The 27,986-nt window shown below is 42.4% G+C and overlaps 1 protein-coding gene across 2 annotated transcripts in view; it reads left to right on the top strand.

The window, feature by feature from the left end:
• Nucleotides 1-6,514: 6,514 nt before the first annotated feature.
• Reck (reversion inducing cysteine rich protein with kazal motifs) overlaps nt 6,515-27,986 on the top strand; it is a 68,338-nt gene continuing 46,866 nt past the window's right edge. Inside the window, exons 1-6 of one of the 2 annotated variants that reach the window (XM_048420231.3) lie at nt 6,515-6,656; nt 19,253-19,311; nt 21,751-21,825; nt 22,821-22,857; nt 24,085-24,170; nt 26,211-26,258. In XM_048420231.3, coding sequence (XP_048276188.1) covers nt 6,557-6,656; nt 19,253-19,311; nt 21,751-21,825; nt 22,821-22,857; nt 24,085-24,170; nt 26,211-26,258 — 405 coding nt within the window. In that variant the 5' untranslated portion in view covers nt 6,515-6,556. Of the gene's footprint in view, nt 6,657-19,252; nt 19,312-21,750; nt 21,826-22,820; nt 22,858-24,084; nt 24,171-26,210; nt 26,259-27,371; nt 27,431-27,986 lie in introns of those variants that run through there. The other variant, XM_048420232.3, reaches the window with a different exon arrangement.

The raw sequence follows: 27,986 nt of genomic DNA, 5'->3' as shown, positions 1-27,986 counted from the left end.
ACGTAGAAAATGAGGCCCAGATCTCCTTTCTAGGGCTTCCGTGACCCACCTGGTACATCCCTCCCTCACAAGCAAACCCTTTTCTCCTCTGGATGTCTCCTCCCACGCCAGAGGACTCACATCACTGGAGACTAATAGGAATGTGCATTCTCCCACGCAGTGTCTTTGTTGTGCACATACGTCATGCCCTCAGTTTGGAACAGTATAACGGGAACCCTGAAGAATTAAAATTGATCCAAGAACTCCTAAACTAGAAGTGAGGAAAGTCGTCAGAGGAACGGCTACGCTCAGGGAAGATTTCTCGGTTTTGGTAATTGCCTCACAGTTAAATCTAAATGTACATATGTGAAGGGGCGCGGTGCGACCGGTAATAAAAGATCCGCCAGACTAGCTTAATACAAAATATACAGCTTTAATAAACAGAGGGAAGACTTACACCAGAATCCCAACGATCCGTCCTGACGCAGGAGACAGGCAAGAGAGGGCTAGGGGAAGCGCACTCACCAGGTTTATAGGTAAACTTTTGCCTAAGGGCGACACGCCCCACGAACAGAATGTGATTGACTGAACTCCCCTATCACATATGTACATCCCCTGGCAAATACATATGTTTTACTTTCTTTTTTAAAAAATAAATAAATAAATAAATCAACGTGTGTGTGTGTGTGTGTGTGTGTGTGTGTGTGTGTGTGTGTGTGTGTGTGTGTCTCCCCATGTACGTGAGTTTTCCACAAAGGTCAGAAGAGGGCATCATTGTTCTGCAAGTGGTAGGGAGGAGCTAAGACCTCTCTCTCTAGTTCTGACCAAAACTACAATCTGTTTCCTTTCACCAAGAAGAAGCAGGAGAATCGTGCAAAGAACCCAAGCTAGAGTCGTGTGGAGAAATTAAGCAAAAGCACAGAGCCAGATGTGGCTGGAGTGTATGAGCAAATCAGAGGGACAGTGAGAAAGGAGGGCAGAGAGGTGAGGAAGCCAGATCAGAGAGAGCCTGTGATAAATACATCTGAGCCTTGTTTGCTCAGTGCAGTGGGAAGGCTTTAGAAAGTTCTACAGAAGAAAAACCAGGCTTCTTAAAAGGGTCACTATAATTGCTTTATTGAAAAGAGACCACAGAGGTTATTGGGTGAAATAAAGGTCAATTAAGTAGCTACTTCAACAGTCTGGGCACGGCGGAATGATGGACAAGGGTGACCACACTGGGGGTGGTTGAGTGATCGCCAGCGTTTCTGAAGAAATGTCAGACATATTCTGTGTGGTTCGTACCATCTTATAACTAGTCAGTCATTTTATCCTTATCCATCAGTTTGATTATGATTTCTAGGGTGAGCTTTCTTTGAATTTGTTCTTCTTAGGGTGCATTCAGCTTTCTGTGTGCTTTCCACTGCCTTTGGGGAGTTGTCAAGTACCAGTCTTCTGATCATTTTCTGTTCTCTAATCCTCTTCTTCCTCCTGGAATCCAACTATGTACACATTAGACACTGAATGACCCATTTCCTTTCTTTTCATCTTCTCTCCACCTCCTGTTCTTGGAACTGAATAATTCTCAGTGATTTGGCTTCAAGTTATTTTTATCATTTCCAATGTGTAGAATGTTAAATTCACGGACTGTGCATTATTTACCGGTTTAGGCTGTCCATTTGGTTCTATTTCTAGTTTCCATTTTTCCTGATGCTGTGACAAGCCATGTCCTAGGAGTGGGGACCAGGCTTTTATGGAGTTTGTCCTAGGTCTATTGTAAAGTAAAAATGTATTAGTCATAAAGCAATTAAAAATGCAATCAATTATCAAGATGAAAAGCAATCACTTGAAATCCTTGCCAGGATTGCCCAGATGTTGGAATTAGCAGAATTGAACTTGAAAGCACGTGTCAAACACACATTTAATCACATAAAAGGCAAGTGTGGCAACACTGGGGGAACAGATGTGTGATCTCAGGAGATCCTCAAGCAACTTAACTTCATGCCAGAAAAAAGCAGAGCATCTCTCTCTCTCTCTCTCTCTCTCTCTCTCTCTCTCTCTCTCTCACACACACACACACACACACACACACACACTTAGCACTCCAAACACAAAATTCATGTGTATGTCATACAACCAAAATCAATCCAGTATGTAAAGAAAAAGGAAAATATTACTCATAACTAAAAAAAATCAACATAAATATACACAGAGATGATAGAATTATCAAACAAGGACATTAAATAGCCATTATAAAATAATGTTATGAAGAATACAAAAGGGAGAGGCATGAATATCATGAGGAGGAGAGTAGAGACATAGAAAAACACAAAGAGAATTTCTATACTTGAAAAATGTAAGGGACTGGGGGACTCTGAATGCTAAGGCAGGAGGATTTCGAGTTTGATGCCAGCCTGAGCTACACAGGGAGACTTAACTCAAAGGGAAATTATAAAGAAGGATAGAATCATAAGGAAAATACACCACAAAGCCATTAACCAAAAGATTTGTGGGAGGGGGCTAGGGACACTGCACCTGCATCAGCACCTGCTGACCATGTGTGAGCCCCAGGTTCAATCCTAAAAAGTAGTGTTGGAGAGAGAGACTTAAAGGGTTTTCTTTAGCTAAAATACAGAGCAATGGCTCTTTGCCTCAGAACAATCAATTACTGATGATTACATCTTTTTAAAGAACCATATTGATCTCCAATCATCAATCATTTCTAAGCAAAACGTTACATGAGCAACGTCGGACAGGAATACAGTGGGAGCTCCACAGTGAACTGTGGAGGGCCGGACCACATTCTCCATTGCTTCTAGGAACAAAGGTAGAGATTGACCTCTGTGACCCCAAGGTGTGGCGGTACACGCCTTTAGTCCTGATGCCTGGGCGGCAGAGGCAGATTGACCTCTGTGACCTCAAGGCGTGGTAGTATACGCCTTTGGTCCCAATGCCTGGGAAGCAGAGACAGGCAGATCTCTGTGAGTTCAAGGTGATGTAGCACACGCCTTTAATCCCAGCGCACGTGCTTGGTAACTCTCTACCACTGCTGCGTCCCTGCCTACTCCCGAGGCATCATCTGGGATAATGGGCAGCGGACCAATCCAAGAGTGACACGTCAGAAGCGAGGCCTGTTTCCTTTATAAGGGCTGGGTTCCCCTCATTCTGGGTCTCCGCCATGTAAGCTTATGCTCTCCCTCTCAAGACGCATAAAGCTTTACTGCAGAAGAATCCTATGTGTCCCGCGTCGTTCTTGCGGGCGAGACGGTAGTGCGGGACAGTGAACCACATAAGTTTTCTAATAGCTACAGTGTAGAGTTAAAAGGAATAGTGGTAGATAAACATACTTTTGTCAAAGCACACAGACAGCACAGTTTCAATAGTAAATCCTCCCCGGGTGACAGTGCAGGCGTGCTCATGGCCCTAGATAGACCACTGTGGAGGACGTTGGTCATAGCGAAGGCTGTGGAGATGAAAGGCAGGAGACGTGGGCTTTCTGTGCCTTCCATTCAGCTTTGCTGTGAGCCTAAAACCATCCTAAAAAGTAAAGCCTGCAAAATTCAAGATGCCATTGTTTTCTACCGCTGAGTAGTACTCTAATGTGTATATATTCCACACTTTCCTTATCCATTCTTACATTGAAGGGCATCTAGGTTGTTTCCAGGTTCTGGCTATGACAAATAATGCTGCTATGAATATAGCTGAACAAATGCTTTTGCAGTATAATAGGGCATCTCTTGGGTATATTCCCAAGAGTGGTATTGCTGAATCCCGAGGGAGGTTGATTCTCAATTTCCTGAGAAACCGCCACACTGATTTCCAAAGTGGTTGCACAAGTTTGCATTCCCACCAGCAATGGATGAGAGTTCCCCTTACTCCACATCCTCTCCAGCATAGGCTATCATTGATGTTTTTGATTTTAGCTATTCTGACAGGTGTAAGATGGTATCTCAAAGTTGTTCTGATTTGCATTTTTCTGATCACTAAAGAAGTTGATCATGACCTTAAGTGTCTTTTGGCCATTTGAACTTCTTCTGTTGAGAATTCTCTATTTAGTTCAGTACCCCATTTTTTAATTGGGTTAATTAGAATTTTAATGTCAGTACTACTCAGTGGTAAAAAACAATGACATCTTGAATTTTGCATGCAAATGGATGGAAATAGAAAACACTATCCTGAGTAAGATAACCCAGACCCCAAAAGATGAATATGGTATATACTCACTCATTTGTGGACTTTAGCCATAAACAAAGGTCATTAAGCCTATAGTTCACAAGCCTAGAGAAGCCAAATAACAAGGTGGACCCAAGAAAAACATATATAGATCCTCCTGGAAATTGGAAGCAAACAAGATCGCTGGGCAAAAGTTGGGAACATAGGGGTGGGGTAGGGCTGGGGTGGGGTTCGGGGAAGGGGAGAGGGGGAGAAAGAAGGGAGAAGGAAAAGACTGGGGAGAGCTTGGGAGAGTGGGAGGGTGGAGATGGAGGAAGGGCAGATATAGGAGCAGGGAAGAAGATATCTACATTAAGGGAGCCATTTTAGGGTTGGTAAGAGACTTGGGTCTAGAGGGGATCCCAGGTGTCCATGGGGATGTCCCCAGCTAGGTCCTTGGGCAGCAGAGGATAGGGTGCCTGAACTGGTCTTGCCCCACTATCACACTGATGATTATTTCGAATATCACCATAGAATCTTTGTCCGGCGGATGGAAATAGAAACAGAGCCCCACATCAGAGCAATGGACTGAGCTCCCAAGGTCCAGTTGAAGAGCAGAAGGAGGGAGAAGATGAACAAGGGAGTCAGGACCGGGAGGGGTTGGTCCACCCACTGAGACAGTGTGCCTGATCTAATAGGAGCTCACCAAATCTAGCTGAACCGGACTGAACTAGCATGTGATCAAACCGGACTCTCTGAATGTGGCTGCCAATGGGGGCGAACTGAGAAGCCATCTATAACGACACTGGGACTTGTTTCTACTGCATGTACTGGCTTTTTGGTACCCTAGTCTATTTGGATGCACACCTTCCTAGGCCTGGATGGAGGGGGGAGGGCCTTGGACTTCCCACAGGGCTGGGTACCCTGCCCTCTCTTAAGGACCTGGGAGGGAAGAGGGAGAGTGGGGGAGTGGGAGGGGAATGGGAGGAGGGGAGGAAGCATAAATTTTTGAAAAAAAAAACATAAAAGAAGTGAATGCAAAAAAAAAAGTAAAACCTTAGTTGAAAGGGGAAGAGGGTGGGGTAGCAATGCTGCAATACAGTGCTCATGTATAAAAGCCTCAAAAAGTGTTTTAAAAGGGAAAGTCTGTTGTTTTAAAGAAGTGCAAAGTGGTTAGGACAGGGTGGGAAGTAAGTTCAGTCAGTTAGTCCCACAGCCCCAATTAAGATTTCAGAGTGCCCACGTTATTCACAGTGCCAGGTACTGGCTCAGACATTCGAAATACAGTACAAAGTTGGGTGCCTATAATTTCAGTACTTGATCAGGAAATCAAGACCAGCCTTGGCTTCATAGTAAGTTCAAGGTCAACCTGAGCTTTACGGGAGCCTGTCTCCGAAATACCTAATTAATTAAATAAATAAACATAAATAAATAATTAAACAAACAATACGTTCGTTAATCTTGTCAAGAAGGTCAGAGTCGGGGAGGGGGGAGCCTCAGAAGTAAATGTTCTCACCCACAGACACAGGGCTAGTCGGGAGTAGTGCAATCCAGTGGTGCATCAAGACCTTGCTCTTTCCAATAGAGTCATTACTACCATCTGATCATTGCGTTTGGTGCCCTGAACAGAGGAAAGTGGAAACAAGCATTCGGCTTCACTTCTGAACAGCAAGGTAGCTCTAAAATGGATCTGTTCAAGGGTCGGACAGTCAGGAAGAGCAGAGGCGCTCTTACCCAGTGAATTAGCTTTTGATTAGTACATCCTCTGGAACATTCTCCACAGTAGTTGCTTAGAGTGGCACGGGAAGATCCATCTCCAAAAACTATGAATTTCCAGACTCTCCAAGTCTAGTCATAAAAGCTGCCCTGCCCTTTTCTCTGGGTGGAAAAGATATTAACAGTGCGTGAACTGGCACAGTGGGGCCAGCCTGAGATTTCGTAGCCTTTCAGCAGAGCCCTTTGACTTTGAGGGGAGGCCAGATGACACTCCTTCTTCAGGACGAGGTAGCACCAGGACAGAATATTGAGTATCCAGGAGGACGCAGGTAGCGGTGCACCCCCTGCGGTTCAATTGACTTAGCCTTTGGATTTCAGACGGACCTGTAGAGCAGTCGCCTCTGAGCCGCGGGGACCCCTGTTACCCCAGCAGGCGCCAGAGGCGCTCCAAAAGGGGTCTCCAGCCTCTGACTTCCCGTTTGGAGAACGCTGCCCGGGAGCCCGAGGCCGAAGGCGACACACAGCTGGCCCATAACAAAGAGCCAGGGTCTAGGGCGCGCTGCCGCCCCCCGGGAGGTTTTGGAAACGCTAAGCGGTCAGGGCGGGGCTTCGGAGCGCCGCAGCCAATCACCTGAGGCCGAAGAAGCTGGGGGCGGGGCTTGGTGCCAGCGGCTACTACGGCCAGGCTGGGTCCGAGCATCTCGCGGCTTCGGACCCGCCCGGCCCGGACATGGCGAGCGTCCGGGCCTCCCCGCGAGGCGCTCTGCTGCTTCTTCTGGCCGCGGCGGGGGTCGCTGAGGTGGCGGGAGGCCTGGCTCCGGGCAGTGCGGGTGAGTAGCCGCGGGAGCCACGGGCGGGGCGTCCCGATCGAGCGTCTCAGCGCTCCAAGATGGCGCGGGGCCGGGGGCGGGGTGCGCGCGACCCCAGACCCGCGGGCGGCCTGGACCCTTGCGGGTCCTGGAGCACAGGGCCGGGGCGGGACCCAGGAGCCGCTCCTCTTCTTTGCCCTCTCGGCGCTGGAGATCTTCCGAACCCGGCGGGTGGTGACTTGGGTTCGAGGCCTTGCTGTGTCACCTCCCAGACAGGGGCCCCTTGCCCTGCCCGACCCTGCTGCCTGGCCCGGGTCTCTGTCAGAAAGCAGGGAGGTGCCTGGGCTCCGGATAGTCCTGACCGGCGGACGGGATTCGTAGGTGCAGCCCTCTTACCGCTGCCCAGCCAGTTGTTGTCATTTTTTATTTGACTGACTTGGCCTGAGTGGCGGTGAGCTCCACAAGGCTGCCATGTGGGTGCACTGTCCGTCCGATCCCGGGGTGCTGGGACGGGTGTGTGTGTGTGTGTGTGTGTGTGTGTGACTACAAACCGGTAAATTACCCTTGGGCTTTCTTAGAGCAAGCAGTTACATCCATCAGAGATGGATACGAAGCTTGGCCGCTTAGGATGGTCCTGCCTTGCTCAGCTTTCGGACTTTACACTAACTTATGCTTCCCGGGAGACCTATGGCTGATAGGCGGCACAAGACAGGAGCTCGAAGTAGTTCCAACTTAGGCAAACAGATATTCAGAGGAGAGGTGCGGGCGGGGCTGCAGGGGCACAGAGGAGGGGGTGACATTCCACCTAGGAGATGAGAAAGACCAAGTGCTTACCTATATTAGCCATCAAAAGATACCTGGGATTTGTATGACGAAAGTAACGGAGGAGTGTGTTGCATAGTGGGTGAGGCGCATAGCGAGAAACAAACTCAGTCTCGACAAAGTTTTTAAGAAAGTCTATAATATTAACATTATGGGGTTTTTGTTGTTGTTTTGTTTATAAAGGCAGGCATTTGAAGAAGGGAGGGATTTTGTCAGGATTAGTTAACTAGTTGAGTTCTAGATTTAGCTGTACACCAGTAAGGAAAGTAATAGAAAAGAATGATATGAATTCTTGACGAATTCATCTTACCTTTCTGTGTTCTTGTTAGCCTGAAGATATGATCCGTAGAATACTAGCTGCCCATTCTTATCTCCTACTATTATAGAGTAGGGCCTCGAGGAAAACCTTAGCAAGTTACTTAGCCTTAATCTTTTTTAACTTTAATATTCACATTTTTATATATGGTATCATCTAGATAGGTGATTCTCAAATCTGTGGGACACGACAGCCCTTTTTATGGGGTGACCTAACTCCATCGGAAAACACACATATTTACATTATGATTCAGAACAGTAGTACAGTTACAGTTATGAAGTAGCAATAAAATAATTTTATGGTCAGGGCACACCACAGCATGAAGGGTCGCAACACTAGGAAGGTTTAGAACCTCTCCTCGAGATTTTACTGTGAGCATTAGCTGAGGTATCCATGTATAGCATTTAGCATAGCAGACACCAAAATGTTAGCTCTTAAGTGTATTTGGACAAGCGAGGTATAGTGGCTTACACCTGTAATTCCTGGAAGACTAAGGCAGGAATGCCACAAGACCCAGGCCAGCATGCATCATGGAGCGATGCCTTGTCTCAAATAATAAAAAAGAAAAAATGAAAAGCAGAAAAGGAGAGACAAGCATAAGTGTGGGTGTGGGTGTGAGCGAAACACACTGCACTGTAGCCCATCCTGTGCATTCACAGCAAGAGATCCGAGGAATCCTTTGACAAAGACCCTTATCTGCTGAGGCATCAGAGAACGTCTGCTGGATGTGAGTTTCTTTTGGGGGTGATAGAAATGTTATATAACTGAGTGTGCTGAAAATAACTGAATTAACACACCTTAAGAGGGTAAACTTCACAAGATGTGATTTGCATCTCAATAAAACAGCTGTGGAAAGAAGAAAATCATCTACTATTTAACTTTGTGTATAACACTTTGGAACACACTGGGCTAGTTATTTCCGGTAGCCCTTCCATCCCCAAGACATCTGTGGTTTCATACAGTTTGCATTATTTGATAAAAAGAGTAATTCCAAGGTTGATCGTAAATTGAGTCTCATTTCTCGTACTAAATTCTGGGAAGCATATAGTGCGGGTTTCTTATGTGAAGGGCATTGGCTAACATAATGGACAAAAGCTTCCACTGTGGGTCTGTAGAAGGTCTGAAGCAGAAATTGAGAACACAATTATTAAATTGTGTTCCAGTGAAGGCCTGGTTTGTAGTCCTGTTCAGACGGTCTCATTCCCCTCTCATTATCCCCATCCAAGATTGTCTCCTCTGCTACAAAGCTTTCCAGGTCACTGACCCCTTGTGCACTACCTGCCCTGACTCTTCTGTTCCTGGGGTGAAGTTAAGGGTTGCTGCAGCTTGCTCATGAATCATCTCATTGGAGGATGGGATAAGATCCCACGCTGCAGGCTTGGAGTCTGTGTCTTATAGCACCTTAGTGGTTCTGTTTCTATTTAAGATGCTTTGTAATAATACAAAAGAGAGAAAGGCGGGTAACATTAAAGGCCAAGTTTCAAGGAGTTGACATTTGAGCGATTATGTAATAGCCTAGAATCCAGGAAAAGAATGTTATGAATTTTAAGTTAGGAAAAGGAAACGCCTATCTGGAGGAAAGTAATAAGAAGCAGATTTTCTTCCCTCTGACTATCTTGGCTCATGATGTGGAAAGAGTAAGGGCTAGTGACAGACCAGATCCTTCAGTTTGTCCTGGCGTACCGGTACCATAGTCGGAGTTCCTCTCTTGCGTCCATAGGCTTACGCAGTCTTTCCTTATTCCCACTTTTCACTGTTTAACACTCCTGGGAGAAAGTGAGATGTCAAGGAGATGGACTTATTTATTATAAATATGACTTCTTAAAAGGCACGACGGATGGGACTGAGGATTGTTTATTCAGGAAACGCTGAATGTCAGGCCCTGTGGTAGGCACAGAGCTATGCCTTCAGCATACATTCTGTGGGAGGAGAAATCGATAATAAATGCATAAAATGATTTCTGGGTATAAGTCTGGTATGAAGAAACTAAATCCCATGGTGATAGAACTGTGTGGGGAGAGTGTTTCTTTTGTAACATTGACAAGAACAGCCTATCGGAGGAGGGAAGTTTACAGTGAGGATGCCATCCGCATAAAAAGTGCCCTGGGGTTCAGGAAGAACAGAGCCGTAAGACGTATGGACCAGAATGCTTCTGTAGTTGAGACATAGTGACCCAGAGTGTAGGCTAGGGCTAGATGGTGCCTAGCTTTACTGGAACCATCTGGTTTTATTCTGTGTATGAAGAGAAATCAAGAATTCTACATAAGGGAGATATAGCTTGATGTATATTTTAGCCACTGAGCTATTTTTCCAGCCCCATAGATTTATATTTCAGATCACACTCTCTGAAACCCAAAATAAAATGGAAATAAAGCAGTCATTATATATAGAAGAGTAAAGAATAACTAGAAATCCATTAGTGTTTCAAAAAGGTGTGGGTGGCCCACACCTTTATCCCCAGACCTAGGGAGGCAGAGGCAGGTGGAAACCTGTGAGTTCAAGGCCAGCCTGGTCTACACAGTGAGTTCCAGGACAACCAGGGCTGCATAAGGAGACCTTTTCTCAAAAACAAAACAGGGCCCAACCACAACAATAGAGCTCCAAGATTTAAAACAAGATAATGGTGACTTGGGAAGTTGTGGACGTGAAAGGGAGTCAGGGTATACTGATAGATCGTTGTGGGCAATGTTGGAAGGAGAATTACAGGTTATTGCTTGTTTTATCTTAAAGGGCTTGATAAAAGTGATGCCCTGTTCTAAGGTAGGAAAGATGGGGAAAGCAGTACTGAGGAGTATTGACAGGAGAGGCAGGAACAGAGCCAAAAGTTTCACTGGGAGCTAAGGATGTAGCTCAGAGGTAGAGCATCTAGAATGCACAAAGCCTGAGTTCAGTCCTCAACCCTGGAAAGTGTCGGGGGCCAGAGTCAGGGGAAAGAGAAATCATCTTTGTATATGTTGAAGATAGATATTACGAGTAACTGACTGCCCCAAGTCTTTGTTAAGCTGCTATTTAATAGTGCTGGAAACCACAACCCAAGTTACAAAGTGGTGTGAAAAAATAGACATGTTCTCTCCTTTTGTGGGATTTACAGTTCAGTGGGAAACTCAGACTTTTAACATCACCAGAACTTTGAGCATAGTGGCATGTAGTGGTAATACAAGAACTAAGAAGGTCGAGAGGCAGGGGGATTTCAAATTTGAGCCCAGTCTGGGCCACCTAATGAGGCCATGTCTTAAAATGAAACACATAAATCCAAGAATTGCAGGATGTCTACAATGCTAATACATGATTTAATTAGCACATATCAGTTTAAATTTCAAGTCTAAAGAATATATTTGAGAAAAAACCGATTTCATCAAGCTTGTAGCACATGATATGGCAAATGCTACAAAGCTTGGAGATTACACGAACATTGCCAAGATTCAGGCATAGTAGCATGTGCTTATAATTCCAACACTCAGTGGGTGGGGGGGGGGGGGGTGGGGATTGCAAGTTTAAAACCCACCTGGGCTTATAGCAAGTTCCAGGTCTTCCTGGCTCTTTGTGGGAGGAACGTGTCTCAAAAGCAAGTGGGTGGGGTGGCACACAAGGACAACTAGAGATGGTTCCGTCAGTAAAGTACCTGTGACGCATGTCCAAGCCCTGAGTTCAGATCTGGGGCACTCACACGAAAAGTCACGCGCCAGTAATCCCAGCACTGGGTCCTGGGTGGTGGGTGAAGAAATGGATCCCTGGAACTCACTGGTACGGCCCACGCTCAGTGAGAGACTCTGTCTCAAAGAAAAGGAGAGTGACTGAGAAAGACCTTAGCCGTCAATCTCTGACCTCCACCAACATATGCACGCACATTTGTGCACACATATAAATGAGTTTTTTTAAAAGCTAGGTGTGATAGCACGCACCTGAATACTAGCACTTGGAAGATGAAGGCACGAAGACTAGGCGTTTAAAAATCATTCTTTTCTATATAATGAGCCAGAGGTTAGCATGGCTCTATGTGACCCTGTGTCAACAAAATTTTAAATATATGTATATATATATATATATATATGTATATTGAAAGAGACATTCTAACCAAGAAATGTCATTGGAAACTAAATTTCGTGCCATTAGATCCCTTGTTTCTAATGGGAGCCCTGGAGAATGAGGAAGGGAATTCCCCAAGAATACTGACAATTAGGACTCTTCAGAAGAGTCACCCCTAGTTGTTTCTAATAGTGAATATCTGTATTAGGTGTGTCTGATGACAAGGAATAGAAACGAGATAGCTGGCTGAGATCTGGGGGCTCTTAAGTAGCATCTATGAGGAAATTGAATGCACATGGGGTGGGGCATTTCAGCACACTGTTTACCTTCCAGAGGCCTAAAGAAAGTGGAAAATTGCTAAGAAGCAACCATGCTACTGCTGTGTGCATTTCTTACACTTCCTCTGTGCTCCTGTACTTTCTATGCGCTCATCAGCATCCCTAATTCCAAGTCTGTTGACCCTGTAAGCCTGTCACCAGTGGCTGCTTACCTTCTGAGCACTTGATTGACTCCAGTTATAGATATATTTTAAATCATGCTGTTTACTGAATTATGAGAGCATCACCGTAATATGGTACTGAGATGATGAAGTGAGAAATACAAAGATGCCCTGTATTTTCTTTCCTGTTAAAAGGGAATATGGGGCTGGAGGAATGGCTCAGTGCTTGCTTTTGGGCATTTGCAACTCTTCTGAGGCCCCAAGTTCTGTTCGCAGTACCCACATTAGGTAACTCCAACTCCAGGAGATCTGACACCCACTTCTTGCCTCTGTAAGCACCCACCTATATATAACATACACACAAAGACATGCACACAAATAAATAATAAATAAAAATAAGCCTTTGAGGCGGCATAGTTAACAAGGCTGGAGAGGTGATTCAGCAGTTAAGAGTACTAGCTACTCTTCCATTCCTAATACCCATGTAGCCGCTTGCAACCTTCTTAACTCCAGTCCCAGGAGATCTGACGCCTTCTTCTGACTTCCATGGTCACTGCACAAACAAGGTACACATACATACATGCTGACAAAACACCCATATGCATTAAATAAATAAAGTTTAAAGGCATAGTATAATAGACACGTTAGTTTTTAATCAGTGAGCAGTTTTTAACTGAACAGTATACCAGAGGCTTACAGTCACTCTCTGATGCTCAAAGCGAAACGATGGAGAAGAGCCGAGGGTTAAAGGTTCCATGTCTGCCACTTTGATTAACCAGAAAATCAACAGCCAAATTAAAGAAGAAAGACTTACTGTGGGTTAGATGGCATCCAGTAGATGTACATTTTCCTCACTAAAACAGTTCAAGTTTAAGGAAGGGAAAACTAGGGAAAGATTTGGAAATTTTAGAGTTTAACCTGCAGGAGATAGACTGCTGACTAAGAGTGACATCACTGTATCTCTAAAAACGGGGAAAAATAACATGGAAATTTTATTGGTATTAGAACCAAATGAGGACACTGCAGTGTTGACAAGCAGTGGGGTTGATCTGTAATGCAGAAACAAACTGTGCATCTGGTTATGTGTGTGTAGACAGATGGAGCCTGACAAGATGCTAGCGGTGTTGACTGTGTGCTGGGTATACGGTTAAGCATTTACTTTTGGCTCTTCCTTGACTGATAAAATATATAAATAAATAAATTTCTTTGTTTTGGGGAGATTAGAGGGGCTTTTAAATGGTCTTTTTAGACAGGCTTGCATTGTAGTCCAGGCTTGCCTCCAACTCATAGTGACCTTCCTACCTGAGTCTCCTGGGTGCTAAGATTAAATAAAGGTCTGTAGCACAGTGCCCAGCTTATATGTTTTTTAGGGAGTAAGTGAGACAGTTTGCATGCTGTATTTATAAGTTAAAGTTACAGTTATTTAAGTATTTTTAGTGATTATTACTTTCTAAGTTGTCTTAAAAGTCAAACTTTACTTAAAAGATTTCACATACTGAAAATAAGAATTTATTTTTAAATTTATCTTTTTATTTATAATTTTGGTATTGGCCCAGATTCTGTTTTTTCTATCAGTAGCGTAGGATATATATGAATATATACATATGTACATACTCTGTTTTAGTAATTCTTTAGAATGTATTTATTAGAGGACCTTTTTTTGGCATAGAAAGCAGGAACAGCTTTGCAATGACAAAATTGAATTACAGCTTTTGGGAGGCTTCTGTGGCAAAATCCCTTTTAACTTCAAAAAGCCTGTAATTCTAGGGGTGTTTATTTTTAGATTATGGTTTTATCTGCTTCCTTAAATGCTCTCTAGCCTTAGCACTTGCGTTTTCCGAGTGTAGCTGGAGCGTGGCCTGTGCTCACTTGCCTCTCTGTCGTTTGCATGTGGTCTCCAGCCCCAGCTAGGCCTTATATATTGGATAATTCTGCTCGAATATTCCCAGACTATACCAGTTCCTTCTTAAAGCCAGCAAACATGGCCGTTCGCATCTCTCTTTTAGTTTTCATTAATTTTATAATCAGGGTCTGAGACTAAGACTGCAAGATGACATCTGTGTCTCTATAATGAGGATAAAACCTGTGCCTTTTACTCGCATGTCAGTATCAGGCTTTATTTTGAACGTTTCTCTCCTTGTCCAGGTCCGTTTTATGCCAATGAGCAGAGCTTTAAACTACAACAAATTGGGTTAGCAAGTAAGCAAATTAGAATCAAATTATGAAACAAAGTGTTTCTGGAGCAGCTTGCCTTGTAGAAAACATTGAGCACTGCATTGTTTGTTCCCCCTCCTCCTCTGCCACCCCAGTTATAGCTGAATGATGACCCAGTTAATCCATTTTAATTATTCTAAAGACGATAAAGTCCTTTAATTACTACTTGAATTGCATTCAGATTTTTCATATGCTTGGTGAAAGCATATGAAGGGAATATAGGTGTACGCTTATTTCTTGAAAAGGATGTACTGCTAAAGATTATACAAAGGTTTTTTTTGTTTGTTTAAAAGTAAGAAAAGTGTTCACTAATACAGTAATGTCTACTGTTCCCAATCAGCAGGGGCAGTGTGATGGGGCAGCGCTCCCAGGTCTGTTGGAGGTGGCAGTCCTCCCTGGGGCGGAAGTGTACTATTAGAGAGGAATGCTCGGTCGAGAGGGAAAGGGGTTATTACTGCAGGACTCCAGGCTGCCCTCTTTCATCCTATTTTGTCAGAAGTACCAGAAAAAGCTTTTGGAAAAGCTAGAAGGAAATATGCCAGAATGTCAGCAGAGATTGCGGTGGGACAATTGGAGTAGAAATCTTTTCCTTTTCATCTTTATTTTCCAAATTTTGTGGTTTCTTTCTTTTTTGTGTGTATAATTTTTTTTAATTTTAGCTTTGTGCCAACACAAAAACACAACTGTCACCTCAAAAAGGATAAGCAGTAGTTTATTCTGAAGCCACACGAAAGTGGCCATGGCCCAGGAACATAGATTTAGGTTACCCCAAATTCCATGTTCCAATGCTGTAACAATTTGGTGAAGTTTTTATAGTAGTAGAACAAAGAAAGTCATAAATCAAGGCCCTTTCAAATACATTGGCGGAAACATTAAGTCGGTGGGTTGCAGCAAAGCAGTACCTTCTGGAGGCCTGCGATACTGTATGGTGGCCTTCTTAGCCTTTTGGTTGGTGGAAACTAGGATTTTGTTAAGTTAATACATTCCAAAAAGTCACAGGGAGTTTAGGGGCTAAAGATAGCCCAAGATAAATTGTAGTTAGGCTCTGGACCTGCGGTGCTCCAACCTGACCACTGTCACTGATGTGAACTGTTGATCAGCACTGCAGAAGGGTCAGTCAGCTGAAGGTGCCGTTTCTTTCTGGAAACTTCTCGTTTGAAAGTCACGCCACAATAAATTTGACTTTCATTATTAAATGTAAAATGGAGGTGTCTGTATTTTATTTTATATAAACCCTCCAGTTGCTATCAGTTTTAATTAGAGTATATTTTGTGACTGTTTTAAATAGGCCTTTGCTTCAAGAACTTTTTTTTTTTTTACAAATTCCTACGCCCAAATCAGACTCCTGTCTGCCTGATTGTTTTCTTTTTGTTAAGCCCATGTTTATTGGGACCATATGTTACCCTGAGTTATTCTTGCTCAAAATCAGTTGCATTATCGCCCTCATATGACCTTTGTGTTAGAGGGCTGTAGAAAGTGTCAGTTTCCAGAGCACTTCAGAAGAGCACAAGAGGTCAGGTAAGGGGCCTTCGCCTTCAGTGGGGCTGCAGACAGAGCCTTTGGAGATGCAGCGCGACTGTGAGGGTCTCAGGAATATATAGAATTCATATAGAATTCCCATGAGAAAGCTCTCCCACAGTAGTCTTTCATGAAAACCAGTTGTCCAGTAAGACCATAGGCCCCACCATTGCTTTGTGGAGAAATTGTTTCCAGTATTGAGCTTGGAAGCCTTTTAAGTAAGACCTAAAATTTCCTTTTTTTTTCACTTGTTTGTTCATTTTTTTCTCCTCCAATACTAATCCTGTTTTCAATTTTAAAACCATTTTTTATCTCATTTATAAACAAGAATTGTATGTAGGTTCCTATAGAGGCTAGATGAAGGTGTTGGATCCCCTGGAACTAGAATTATAGGCAGTTTTGAGCCTTCTAATATAGGTACTAAGAGTTGAACCCCTGACCTCTGGAAGAGTAGCAAGCGTTCTTAACCACAGAGCCATCTCTCCAGCCCCCTCACATACTTTTGATCTGGATATAGATCTTACTTTCCCATTACCCAGGGTCAGAAGTTCCAAAGAACAGCTCAGAGCTCAGGGAAAGAGTACACTTAAAATGACTCTTTGGAGAGTAGCTCCAGGGTAGAGTATACACTGAGTGTACAACTGCTGTCCTGTGTAAGGTATGTGAACCAGGACCAGATCTAGAGGAAGTATAGCGCTTCCTGTCCCTTCTTCTCAGGGAATCAGTCTGTCTCTTTTTCTCCGTCTCTGTCTCTGTCTCTGTCTCTGTGTGTGTGTGTGTGTGTGTGTGCGCGCATGCGTGCGTGCGTGCGTGTGTGTGTGTGTGTGTGTGTGTGTATGTAGTTTAGTTTTGAAATGGTCTCACTGTACAGCCCTGGCTGGCCTGGAGCTTGCTGTTAGGCTGACCTTGTATGCCCCTATTGGGATTAAAGGCAATGCCACCAGACCCAGCAGAATCAATGTTCATTTACATATATGTAATCTCTCCAGAACATTAATGTAGTCACCAGCCAGGAAAGCGTTACTGAACTTCTGTGTCAGAGACTTTATCTGGTTTCATTGTGTAGGATTAACTGAATTATTGGTCAATGGTTGAATTCAATCTCTGTTCCCCATCCCCACCACCAGTGACTGAGAGGTCAAGTTGATAAATGCTCAAATCCCAATCCTCCAGTCTCAGGCTAGTCTTTTAGACCTGACTAGTCCCTACCCTGAAACTATGCAGTTGGGTTACTTCTTATCATAACAGAGGTACTCCCCTGTTGTTGAGGAAATTCCAAGGATCTAGCGTCTTCCTTCTCAAGAGCTAGAACAAAAGCCACCCAGATTCTTCATTATACAGCCTAATCCTGGGAAGAGGGAGTGTGTACTTCTTGAACTGGGCTTACCCTTACTGGTTCACACTGATAACGGGATCTTTTAGAACCCTAAATAGTATGACCAATAGGAATGCCACCTCACCTGACAGCAGCGTGTAGCACATGCCACCATCTTGAAACAGTCTACTTAACTTGGTTTCTTGGTTGCTGCTCTGGCAAGCAGAACATGTACCTGCTCCAAAGGGAATAAGAAATAGTATGTTCTGAGCTAAATGTGAGCGACCATGGTCCAGGAACATGGGTCCTGATTACCCTAGATGATATGGTTCACTGTGGAAAAACTTCTGTAGTGAGACTACAGAAGAAAGTAACGAATCGGTAGTTTTTATAGTTACTAAACGTGTCGGTGGAAACATTAGGTCAGTTGGTTGTAGCAGAGCGGGGAGATTTCTACTCTAGGTTTCAGATGCTATTTGATTACACTTTTAATTTACGAGTTAGTTAAAGCTGGTTAACGATCTGCTAAATTAATACATTCCAGAGATTTTATGTGATAGTCAAAAGAATAGCGTGTCTGGTACAGAGGTGGGTGATACATGGCTCCTAAGGACTAAAGATAGCTCAAGATAATTGGGTTTACCACAATCAGGAAGTCCTAATCAGTCTGTAGAATATTCAACTAAAAGTGGCTTTTTCAAGGAACTTCTGTTGACAGTTCCTCTTAGTTTTCTTCCCATTATGTAGGCTACTCTCCTTCACCTCACACATGCAAAATAAATAAGCAAGTGAATAAATAAAAAGAAATGATCTGAGATGTTTAGTAGGTGGCTTTTTATTTTATTTTTATTTTTTTGTTTTTTTGGGGGGGGCTGGCTTTGAACTCCGAGTGTTCCTGCTTTTTCATCCCAAGTGCTAGGTTCACAGATATAGGCCACTATACCCAGCCAGCAGGTGGCTTTCTAAGCAAACTCATTTTCTTTTCCAGCCTTCAATCTGTCTTCTGTCTCTGTGGGCACCTGACATTCCTTGTAATGTTTGTTGCTTAGTGGCTGCCCTCTCTCCAGCTCTGTTTCAGCCCCCTTTCCTTTCCTTCATGTGGCTCAGCTGTGGCTGTTCATTAGGATCTGCTGCTGTATTTACTTTTCAGTAGAAGCTACCTGGACAGCATCTTATCCCTTTAAGCTTTGTACTCATGACTTGTGCATTTGGATCTTCAGACTGGGCTCTTAGCTGTACTCCAAGTTTTGACTCTGGACTCTACCAGAGTTTCCATCGGAATATTCTGTAGGAACCTCAGATTCAACATTCCTAAACAAAATTCACTATTTTAAAGCCAGTTTAGCTTTGTGTTATAGTTAACAAAATATTGTCTGTAGAATAATCTTAATGACTGAAAAATATATAAGCAAGCTTATTAGAAAATGTATTGCATAGAAAGTACATGATAGCCAGGCGGTGCTGGCACACGCCTTTAATCCCAACACTTGGGAGGCAGAAGCAGGTGGATCTCTGTGAGTCTGAGGCCAGCCTGGTCTACAAGATCTAGTTGTGGACAGGCACCAAAGGTACACAGAGAAACCCTGTCTTAAAAAAAACAAACCAAAAAAAAAAAAAAGACAGAGGAGGAAAGTACACAATAATAGTAGCTACTTTTATCATGCGAAATCTTTCCTATTAGTTTCTCTAGAACAATGACCATGTCTCCATTTTAGCATCTTGGTTGTAATAAATGCACCTTGAAGATCCAGTTAAAACAAGTAATGACAGCCAGACGTGATAGTACATGCCTTAGGTATAGCCTCTAATACTAGCATTTTGGAGGCTGAGTCAGGAGGATGAGGAGTTTGGACGCCAACTTATGGTGCATATCAGGAGAACCTGTATCAAAAACAGAAAACAAAAAACAGCCTATTGAACAATCACATTGTTTAACAGTGAGATATCTTGTTTCCTTTTCTCCCTAGGTGCTGTATGTTGTAATCATTCAAAGGATAACCAAATGTGCCGTGATGTATGTGAACAGGTAAGCTAAATAATAATTGCAAGCACAATCAGATAAGTCATTTATTAAATTTGTTTTTTGGAAAAGTCTGTTGTGCAACAACTTATAATTTACATCACAAATAATCTATTAGCTGACCTGAAGGACTGAAAGGGATCATAGTGTCATAACCTGAGTTGTAAGGAAACAGTCAGGCTGACCCAGACTGAGTTCCCTTGAAACAATGGCCTATACTCTTCAGACATTATCAGCTATCTTAAAAAGACTACTGTTAACCAACAAAGAAAGGCTGAAGGATGATTCTAGATCAAATTTACTAAGGAGACATGACAGACAAATGCAATGAATGATCCTGGAATAAAAAAGAAATTTCATAACAAAAATTAGTGAGATGAATTAGTGAAATTTGAGTATGACCAGGGAATAAACTGATAGTATTCTATCAGTATTGGGATCCTGATGTTGGTCATGGTATTGTGGTTAGGTGTGACAGAGCCCCCCCTTTTTAAATTTATTTATTTTACATACATCCACAGTTTCTTCTCCCTCCTCTCCTCCTGTTCCCTTCCCCCACTTCCTTTTACCCCCACCATCCTACTCCTCCTCCTTTTGGAAGGGGTAAGGCCTCCCATGGGAATCTACAAAACGTGGCACATCAAGTTGAGGCAGGACCAAGTTCCTCCTCCTTGCATCAAGACTAGTCAAGGCATCCCGCCACAGGGAATAGGTTCTAAAGAGCCAGCTCATGCATCAGGGACAGGTCCTGGTCCCACTGCTAGAGGCCCCACAAAAGACCAAGCTACACAACGACCCAGATCCAGAGGGCCTAGGTTGGTTCCATTGCTGGCTTCCAAGCTGTCCATCCAGAGTCCGTGAGCCCACAAGCTCAGGTCAGCTGTTTCTGTGGGGTTCCCCTTCATTATCTTTTTTTTCTTTATTGAGCTCTACATTTTTCTCTGCTCCCCTCCCTGCCTCTCTTCTCTCCCCTTCAACCCTCTCCCAAGGTCCACATTGTTGTCTAAGTTCTCTGAGATTGTGGTTTGTAGGCTGACTTTCTTTGCTTTATGTTTAAAAACCACCTATGAGTGAGTACATGTGATAATTGTCTTTCTGTGTCTGGGTTACCTCACTCAAAATAATGTTTTCTAGCTCCATCCATTTGCCTGCAAAATTCAAGATGTTATTATTTTTTTCCTGCGGTGTAGTACTCCATTGTGTAAATATACCACATTTTCCTTATCTATTCTTCAATCGAGGGGCATTAGGTTGTTTCCACATTCTGGCTATAACAAACAAAGCTGCTATGAACATAGTTGAGCACATGTCTTCGTGGCACGATTGAGCATCCTCTGGATATATACCCAAACGTGGTATTGCTGGGTCTTGAGGAAGGTTGTTTCCTAATTTTCTGAGAAATCACCACACTGACATCCAAAGGGATTGTACCAGCTTGCATTCCCACCAGCAATGCAGAAGTGTTCCCTTTTTTCCCCACAACCTCTCCAGCATAAGTTGTCATCAGTGTTTTTGATCTTGGCCATTCTTTCAGGTGTAAGATACAATCTCAGAGTTGTTTTGATTTGCATTTCTCTGATGACTAAGAATGCTGAACATTTCTTTAAGTGTTTTTCAGCCATCTTAGATTCCTCTGTTGAGAGTTCTCTGTTTAGGTCTGTACTCCTTTTTTTTTTTTAATTATTGGATTATGTGATCTTTTGGTGACCAATTTCTTGAGTTCTTTGTATATTTTGGAGATCAAACCTCTGTCTGATATGGGGTCGGTGAAGATCTTTTCCCATTCTGTAGGCTGTCGTTTTTGTCTTGTCTCCTTTGCTTTACAGAAGCATTTCAGTTTCAGGAGGTCCCACTTATTGTTTCTCTCAGTGTCTGTGCTGCTGGGGTTATATTTAGGAAGTGGATCCCTGTGCCAGTGTGTTCAAGTGTCCTTCCCACTTTCTCTTCTATAAGGTTCAGTGTGGCTGACTTTATGTTGAGGTCTTTGATCCATTTGGACTTGAGTTTTGTGCATGGTGATAGATATGGGTGGGTCTATTTTCATTCTTCTACACGTTGATATCCAGTTATGCCAGCACCGCTTGTTAAATATGCTTTCTTTTTTCCACTTGATATTTTTTGCTTCCTTGTCAAAAATCAGGTGTTCAAAGATATGTGGACTGATATCCGGGTCTTCTTCGGTTCCATTGGTCCTCCTGTCTGTTCTTATGCCAGTACCAGGCTGTTTTCAGTACTGTAGCTCTGTAGTAGAGTTTGAAGTCAGGGATTGTGATGCCTCCAGAAGTTCTTTTATTGTACAGGATTGTTTTGGCTATCCTGGGTTTTTTGCTTTTCCATATGAAGTTGAGCACTGTTCTTTCAAGTTCTTTGAAAGAAGAAGAAAGAAACTCAAAGGTTTCTGTCTTTTTGTTTTGTTTTTGGGTTTTTTTTCTTTTTGTCAAATAGATTTTCTCCTCAAAGAGTGAATCCCGGCTGAAACATCTGTTGCAGAGAGCCCCGGACTACTGCCCAGAAACGATGGTAAGTCCTGCGTCACCGTGACAGCGTTGTATACATGAAGCCGTGGCCGCGTTACTTTTAGATTTATCACACTTCTCAAGAGTGGTTGAATGTGTGATCTGAATAAAATTTTAAACCCAAAATAATCTTATGAACTGCTAACCAGACTAGTGTCTTTCACTTTTTATCCCTGTGTTAGTGCCTAGGAGTACAATAGTCTTAACTATCTATGTATTCCAGTCTTTAAATTTCACTGCAGCATTTTATCTAGAATTTAGAATTCTATCAGTGATTTGACTAATTTTATGAAATCTGTAATAACTAAATTCTTTGTTTATTTGGATTTGGGGAGCTGAATTTGAGATAAGAAAATACGTGACTGATTCCTAACCTCCATTTTCTGTCACACTGTTATTGATACACTGCTTGAAGTCTGAATCAGGAAGTCTGACACGTCTTCAGGGTTTGGGCTGTTTTCTTTTGTGAAATGTGTGTGGGCCAAGCCAAGAGCGCTCAAGCTTCTGTGAGAGAACTGTAGATATAGTGGCCTCTGCTGTGCGGAAGAGGGAAGTGCTGAAGATCAGACAGTTCTGACTGTGTGCTTGAGAACAGTAACTATAGTAAATAACCCGAGTAGCCTGGCTCATTCCCAGTGCTTTTAAATGGAAAAACAAGAAAGGCATATGCAGTAGTTATCATTTTTACACTTCGTGAGTGTGCATGCATGCGCATGTGTGTACACATGGCAATTGCATTAAGATCAGAGTACAGTGTGTGTAGGTGGTTGCTCCTTCTGCCATGAGGGCCTGAGAGTCCCAGAGACTGGCAACATCACCCTTACCCACTGAACCATTATACTGGCCCAGCTTTTAATTTTATTTTTTTAAATATGGAGTTAGCCCTATGACTATATGGTTTCAACCATAATCCAATTAACTGTGCATAATTTCTGTAGAGATTATCATGTATAGAAGCTAGTTATTTGCATAAAATCATTTTGGTGATTACAATTTCAGGTTGAAATTTGGAGTTGTATGAATTCATCTTTGCCAGGTAAGTAAATTAATTTTATTAACATAAAATCTGAACCATAGTCCTAAATCTGATTTGTATATAGGATTTTAAAAATGATTTATTTATTATTGCATTGTATGAGTATATAGAGTAATAATTAATATTTATTATTATCTAATAAATTTATGATTAATGTTTCAGCACATTATTTCTGTCTTTCTCATCTCCTTTAGAAAGAATAACTCAGGGATTTCTGCTTCCATTGCAATAAAGTCTAAATTCTGTAGCCTGACATTCATGGTCTTCTGGAATTGAAGTTCATTTTCCAGCCCTGGTTAAAGCCAATGCTTAGGAAACAGGAATATGCCCTGTGTTCTTAGCTTGAAAGAGTTTCTTAGTATTCTCAGAAGTTTGCATTGCAAACAAATTGAGCAGTGCACTTCCGTTCAGCCCAAACTACAGTCTCCACAATGGGCTGCTTCTTGTATATTTTGTTTATTTTTTTGTAATTTCATATCCCATGTAATGGAGTAGCTTGTATAGAGATTCAATAATAAAAGAGCTTGTTGAATAATTTTGTTTTCTGCGATTGCTGGGTGTTTGGAGATAGCAATGTACTGCATTATGAATAATAGCTCACATAGCTTATGATCCCTGCAGATTCTGTTCACTAGTTCAAGAGTGAGAGTGTCTGAATACCAGGGAGCAAACTAAACCAAAATAATTCAGTCATTTTGAATGATTCGTGTGCCCATCAAAGCCAGGAGTGGCTCATAGAATTTGATCCTGCATGTTTTCTATGTATCAGTTTTAAAACAAGGTAATGAGTTTTATGCTATTCTATATATTTAATATTTTAACACAAAAGAGGCACATGCTTATTTTTTGGCTATTTGCTTAAATCGTATCAGAATATTTGTATGAGATTCACAGTATGAAATAAGGAAAATTTCTCCCTGGCATTCCTTACTTTGCATGTCCTCTTACAGACATGCTGTTTACCCAGGATCGAGAATGACCAAGCTCAGGGCGAACAAAAGAGGATAAAACCAAAGGGCCTAATAGTCATGTAGTGTGGTACCCCGAGGAAACTGACATCACTGGGAATTAGGACCAGAGGAGGTACATAATCATTTTGAGGCCCTGCTGTCTGAACTAGTTTCCTCATGGACATTCACTTTGTCTTGTAATAATATCCATTAGTTTTGTACACTATTTGTCTTCATTGATACTTAGACCAAAACATTTAAACATTTTATTTTTCAGGTGTATTTAAGAAATCTGATGGCTGGGTTGGCTTAGGCTGCTGTGAACTGGCTATTGGCTTGGAGTGTCGACAGGCATGCAAGCAGGTAACATCTGACAATCAGGCTCTTAAGCACCATGGAGTACAGTTTGAGTTTTAGCTGCCTTGTCTACATTACAGCTTTGGAAAAATGACCTGCAGAAACTGCACACTTAGCATTAGGCTTATGCCTCAGTTGGGGCTACTGCATGTGTAATATTCAACCTTCTCTTAGTCTTTTCCTGTCTTTTCTTAAATTTATATATTTATGTATATGGGTGTTTTGACTGCATGTATGCCTGTGTACCACATGTGTATCTTGTGCATCTGGAGACCAGAGGAGGTATCAGATCCCCTGGAACTGAAGTTATGGATAGTTGTGAACCAGTGTGTGGGTGCTAGGAATTGAGCCTGGGTCCTTTGGTAGAGCTGCAGTGCTCTTAGCCACTAAGCCATCTCTCCAGCTCCAGTTTTCTTTCTTTCATCTCTCTACCAGACACAGAAGAGTTTATTGGGACCAACGCATTTTGTCCTTTGCACAGGACATGCTGAGTCAGTGCAACTCCAAGTGGGCCTGTAAAGCTAGGGTACTGTTGGATGAAAACAGAGGCAGTGGCTTATTTTGTGCTTCTCTTCCCTTCTCTATTTCATCATGGCTCTACTCTGAACATGTGTCCCTACCTTTTCTCTGCTCTGGAAACACATGACTCCTCTAGTAAACTTTGGCTTCTCTTTGATAGGCTTATCTCTGCTACAAATTCAGGTAGGCCCCTGAGTTCACTGCATGTTTTTTAGGAGCTTCTCGGATTTAGTAATATTGGCTTCCTTGCTTCTCTACTCCAGGTGGTGGATGTAGCCCTAACTGGGATGCTAACTGTTTAAAGGGTTATTTAAACTGTCCTGTAAACATAGCTGGAGCTTGCTCTGGGCTTTGTGAGATGCCAGTGTTACCTTCCCTTCTGTTGTTGAAGTTCTTGTTTGTTGTTTTTGTGGAGGGGTTTTGTGTGACCCTGGCTGGTCTGTAACTCCTGTGTAGATCAGACAGGTCCCAGGTTACAGCAGTTCTTCTGCCTCTGTGCCTGAGTGCTGGGATTATCGGAGTGAGCCAGCATACTAGCCTCACCTTCACTCTTATACACAACGCTGTCTAAGCTTGCACTGTGGTGTTTGGGCAGCACATGACCTAGCTATCTGCCTCTCCCCTCCAAACGCTGAGGCAAAGTTGAGTTATATAGGATTTCAACTAAAATCTTGGGGACATACAGCAATTGCCAGCCATTCTTCTTCCTGTCCCTTCCCCAACCACACCTCCCCCACCCTTATCAGTTAGTTTGCTAAAAATTGCATGGGACTAGGTGACAGAATAGGAGGAAGCGAAATAAAGGATGCAGTCCCATGACTCTTGAACAGGGTCTCCACACTGAACCTGATGACATGTAAAAGAAAAACCGCTTGGCAGCAGATTTGCTTTGCCTTGTTTTGCAAGCACATCCTTCATTATGATGAGTAACCTGCTGTTTTTCTGAGCTCAGCCTTCTGACAATAGAGAGGGTAGTGCCTTCTTCATACACTGTTGAGAAGGAACCGGAGGAGTGACTGATTCACTGCCTGCTGTGTGCTATGTGCTTCTTCAGCTGCGCTCTCCATTATATGGGGTACTTTTCTGAGGAAATTGGCTCGAGAGAGTATAAAATGTTGAATATGAAGGGTTAAAGAAAAAGCAAAATGTAAGTGTCCTGGCAGAGCTTCACAAGAAAATTCACTAGTGTGGAATTCATCTTTTTAAAAGGCCTCTGATTTATATTTCCTTCAAAGTTGTGTAGTTTCCAAAATAACAAAAGAACCATGTTGTTATGTGAGATTGAAACCATAGAGCTTAGACTGGAGCTCTTCATACTGAGCAAGTCCTGGGGTGCTATTTGTTTTAAAACATTGTGTAAGATTGGTTGTATTCTAGAAACTTCCAAATATTTGAGTATAAGGTTTTCTTTGATGAATAAAGAATATTATACCAACAATTAGCATACACTAATTTGTGTTCTTTTTTGTCCTATACAAAATAAATAGCATGTGTAGTAAGTTAATGAAGATTTTTGTTTGCTTTTAGGCATCGTCAAAGAATGATATTTCCAAAGTTTGCAGAAAAGAATATGAGGTATGTGTCTTATTTATCAAACTTGGATAGACTATTCCAGTGTTCTCAGAACTGACAAAATCACTTAAATTTAAAAAAAAATTATTTATTTTTAAACAAATTGCATTCTAACTTAGCAGAAATTTTAGCTTTGGCAAGAAATATCTTTTACTCTCTAAAGTGTTTTGACTTTAAGGTTTGTTGAAATTAAGTATTAGTTTTAAAGAAATGCTTTAAATCTCTCATTCAAAGATTTCATCTGTAATATTTTCTTAACAAAGCACTTGTACTAAGATTCTGAAATCATTTTTCATAGGTTCTCTATCCTCTTTTGCCCCTTTTCTATCTGTGGACCCATCTTGGTGTCCATTTTTATGAACTGCTGTGTCAAGAAGAGATGTAAACTAAGAAAATCAAACTGCTAAGATGAGCACTTCACATCAACACCTGATTTTAGGAAATGTTGCAAATCTGAAACCCTTGTCCCCCAGGATGAATTTGCAGCATTGTGTTCCCCGTGGGCAAATGGTGGCGTGGGAGCTGCGGAGGCAGTTTGCCTCGTGCACGTGTGTGAAACTCCTTTGGTTGCCCGTATTCTGGAACCCCATCATGAAGTGTGACACTTGTATCACTTTTCAGAGTGTACAGTCGTGTAATTAAGAGACTTAAATGCACGTCTCATTCGTCACATTACTATCTGGACAGTGGGGAGCCCATTAGCATCTGTGTACTGGGAGAAACAGTAATTCCTGGCGGCTTCTATGTTACAGTTCTAGTTATTTTTTCTTTTCTCGGAGTCTGTAATTATACCTCTTCATTAACACTTTTAGACTGCAGAGTCTGATTTATCCTTTGTCCCTTTGTTCTGTTGGCTAAGTTACATCTGGTCTCTGAAGACAAGTTTCAAGTTAACTTCAGCTTCCCTCTGTTCTTGTTGAAAAAAGCCTGCTATAAAGAAGTAAAGAGTCTCTTTAAATGTTTTTCTTACCTCTGCCTTTGAAATGACCATTTTGGGTTTCTCTTGACTAAGTGGCTAACTGTGACAATTCCTTCTTTTCTTCCACATGATGTCTGAAACTGTCCATCTCCTGTAGCCTGTCCTCCATTACTTTAGTGTGCTTCCTTCTCTTGTCTGGATTTCTGCACTGCCCTAGGAAGTCTGCAGTGTGGTGATGAAGGCCAAGACAGGAAAGGTAAGAGAGATAAACACTGTGCTACGGTAGAGATAAGAGCAGATTGCTTCCCTGCCTGCCTCTCTTTATCTGGTGTAGAATTAATTCAGCAACTATTTTTCAAAAGTCTATAGGATGTGTTTCCTTCTTATTTTTGTATTACAAGCTCAAATTATCAACATAATTCAAAACTCCATTTGATATCCTACATATCATTTAGAAATAATGAAAGGCAGCAGAAGATTAATTCAGGAAGCTGGTTCTGCATTATACACCCAAAGCAAATCCCAGCTGAAGTCTAGTCTAGCCATAGGACCATCTGTGAACAGCTCTAAGGTGAATTGGGTAAATTTGGCATAATATAGTCTATTTATCCTGAGGGTTCCCTGTTAACATCAGAAAAAAATTATAAAATGGGCCTTTAATGTCTTTTCCTTAGCCTTAGGGTGGTTGTAGGATGAATCCCTACGTGTTGTGGTTTTAGGTGCCATATTTACCCTGAAGGACAGATTTTAGGTGGTTTGAGTAGAGATTTAGACTGGGCGATTACATTCAGAAGACCTTGTTATCTTTATTG

Source organism: Myodes glareolus, chromosome 16 (assembly GCF_982192425.1).
Source record: "Myodes glareolus chromosome 16, mMyoGla1.1, whole genome shotgun sequence".
In the NCBI taxonomy this organism is placed as follows: domain Eukaryota; kingdom Metazoa; phylum Chordata; class Mammalia; order Rodentia; family Cricetidae; genus Myodes; species Myodes glareolus.
The sequence above is the reverse complement of the archived record's forward strand: the minus strand, read 5'-3'. Positions and strand labels throughout refer to the sequence as shown.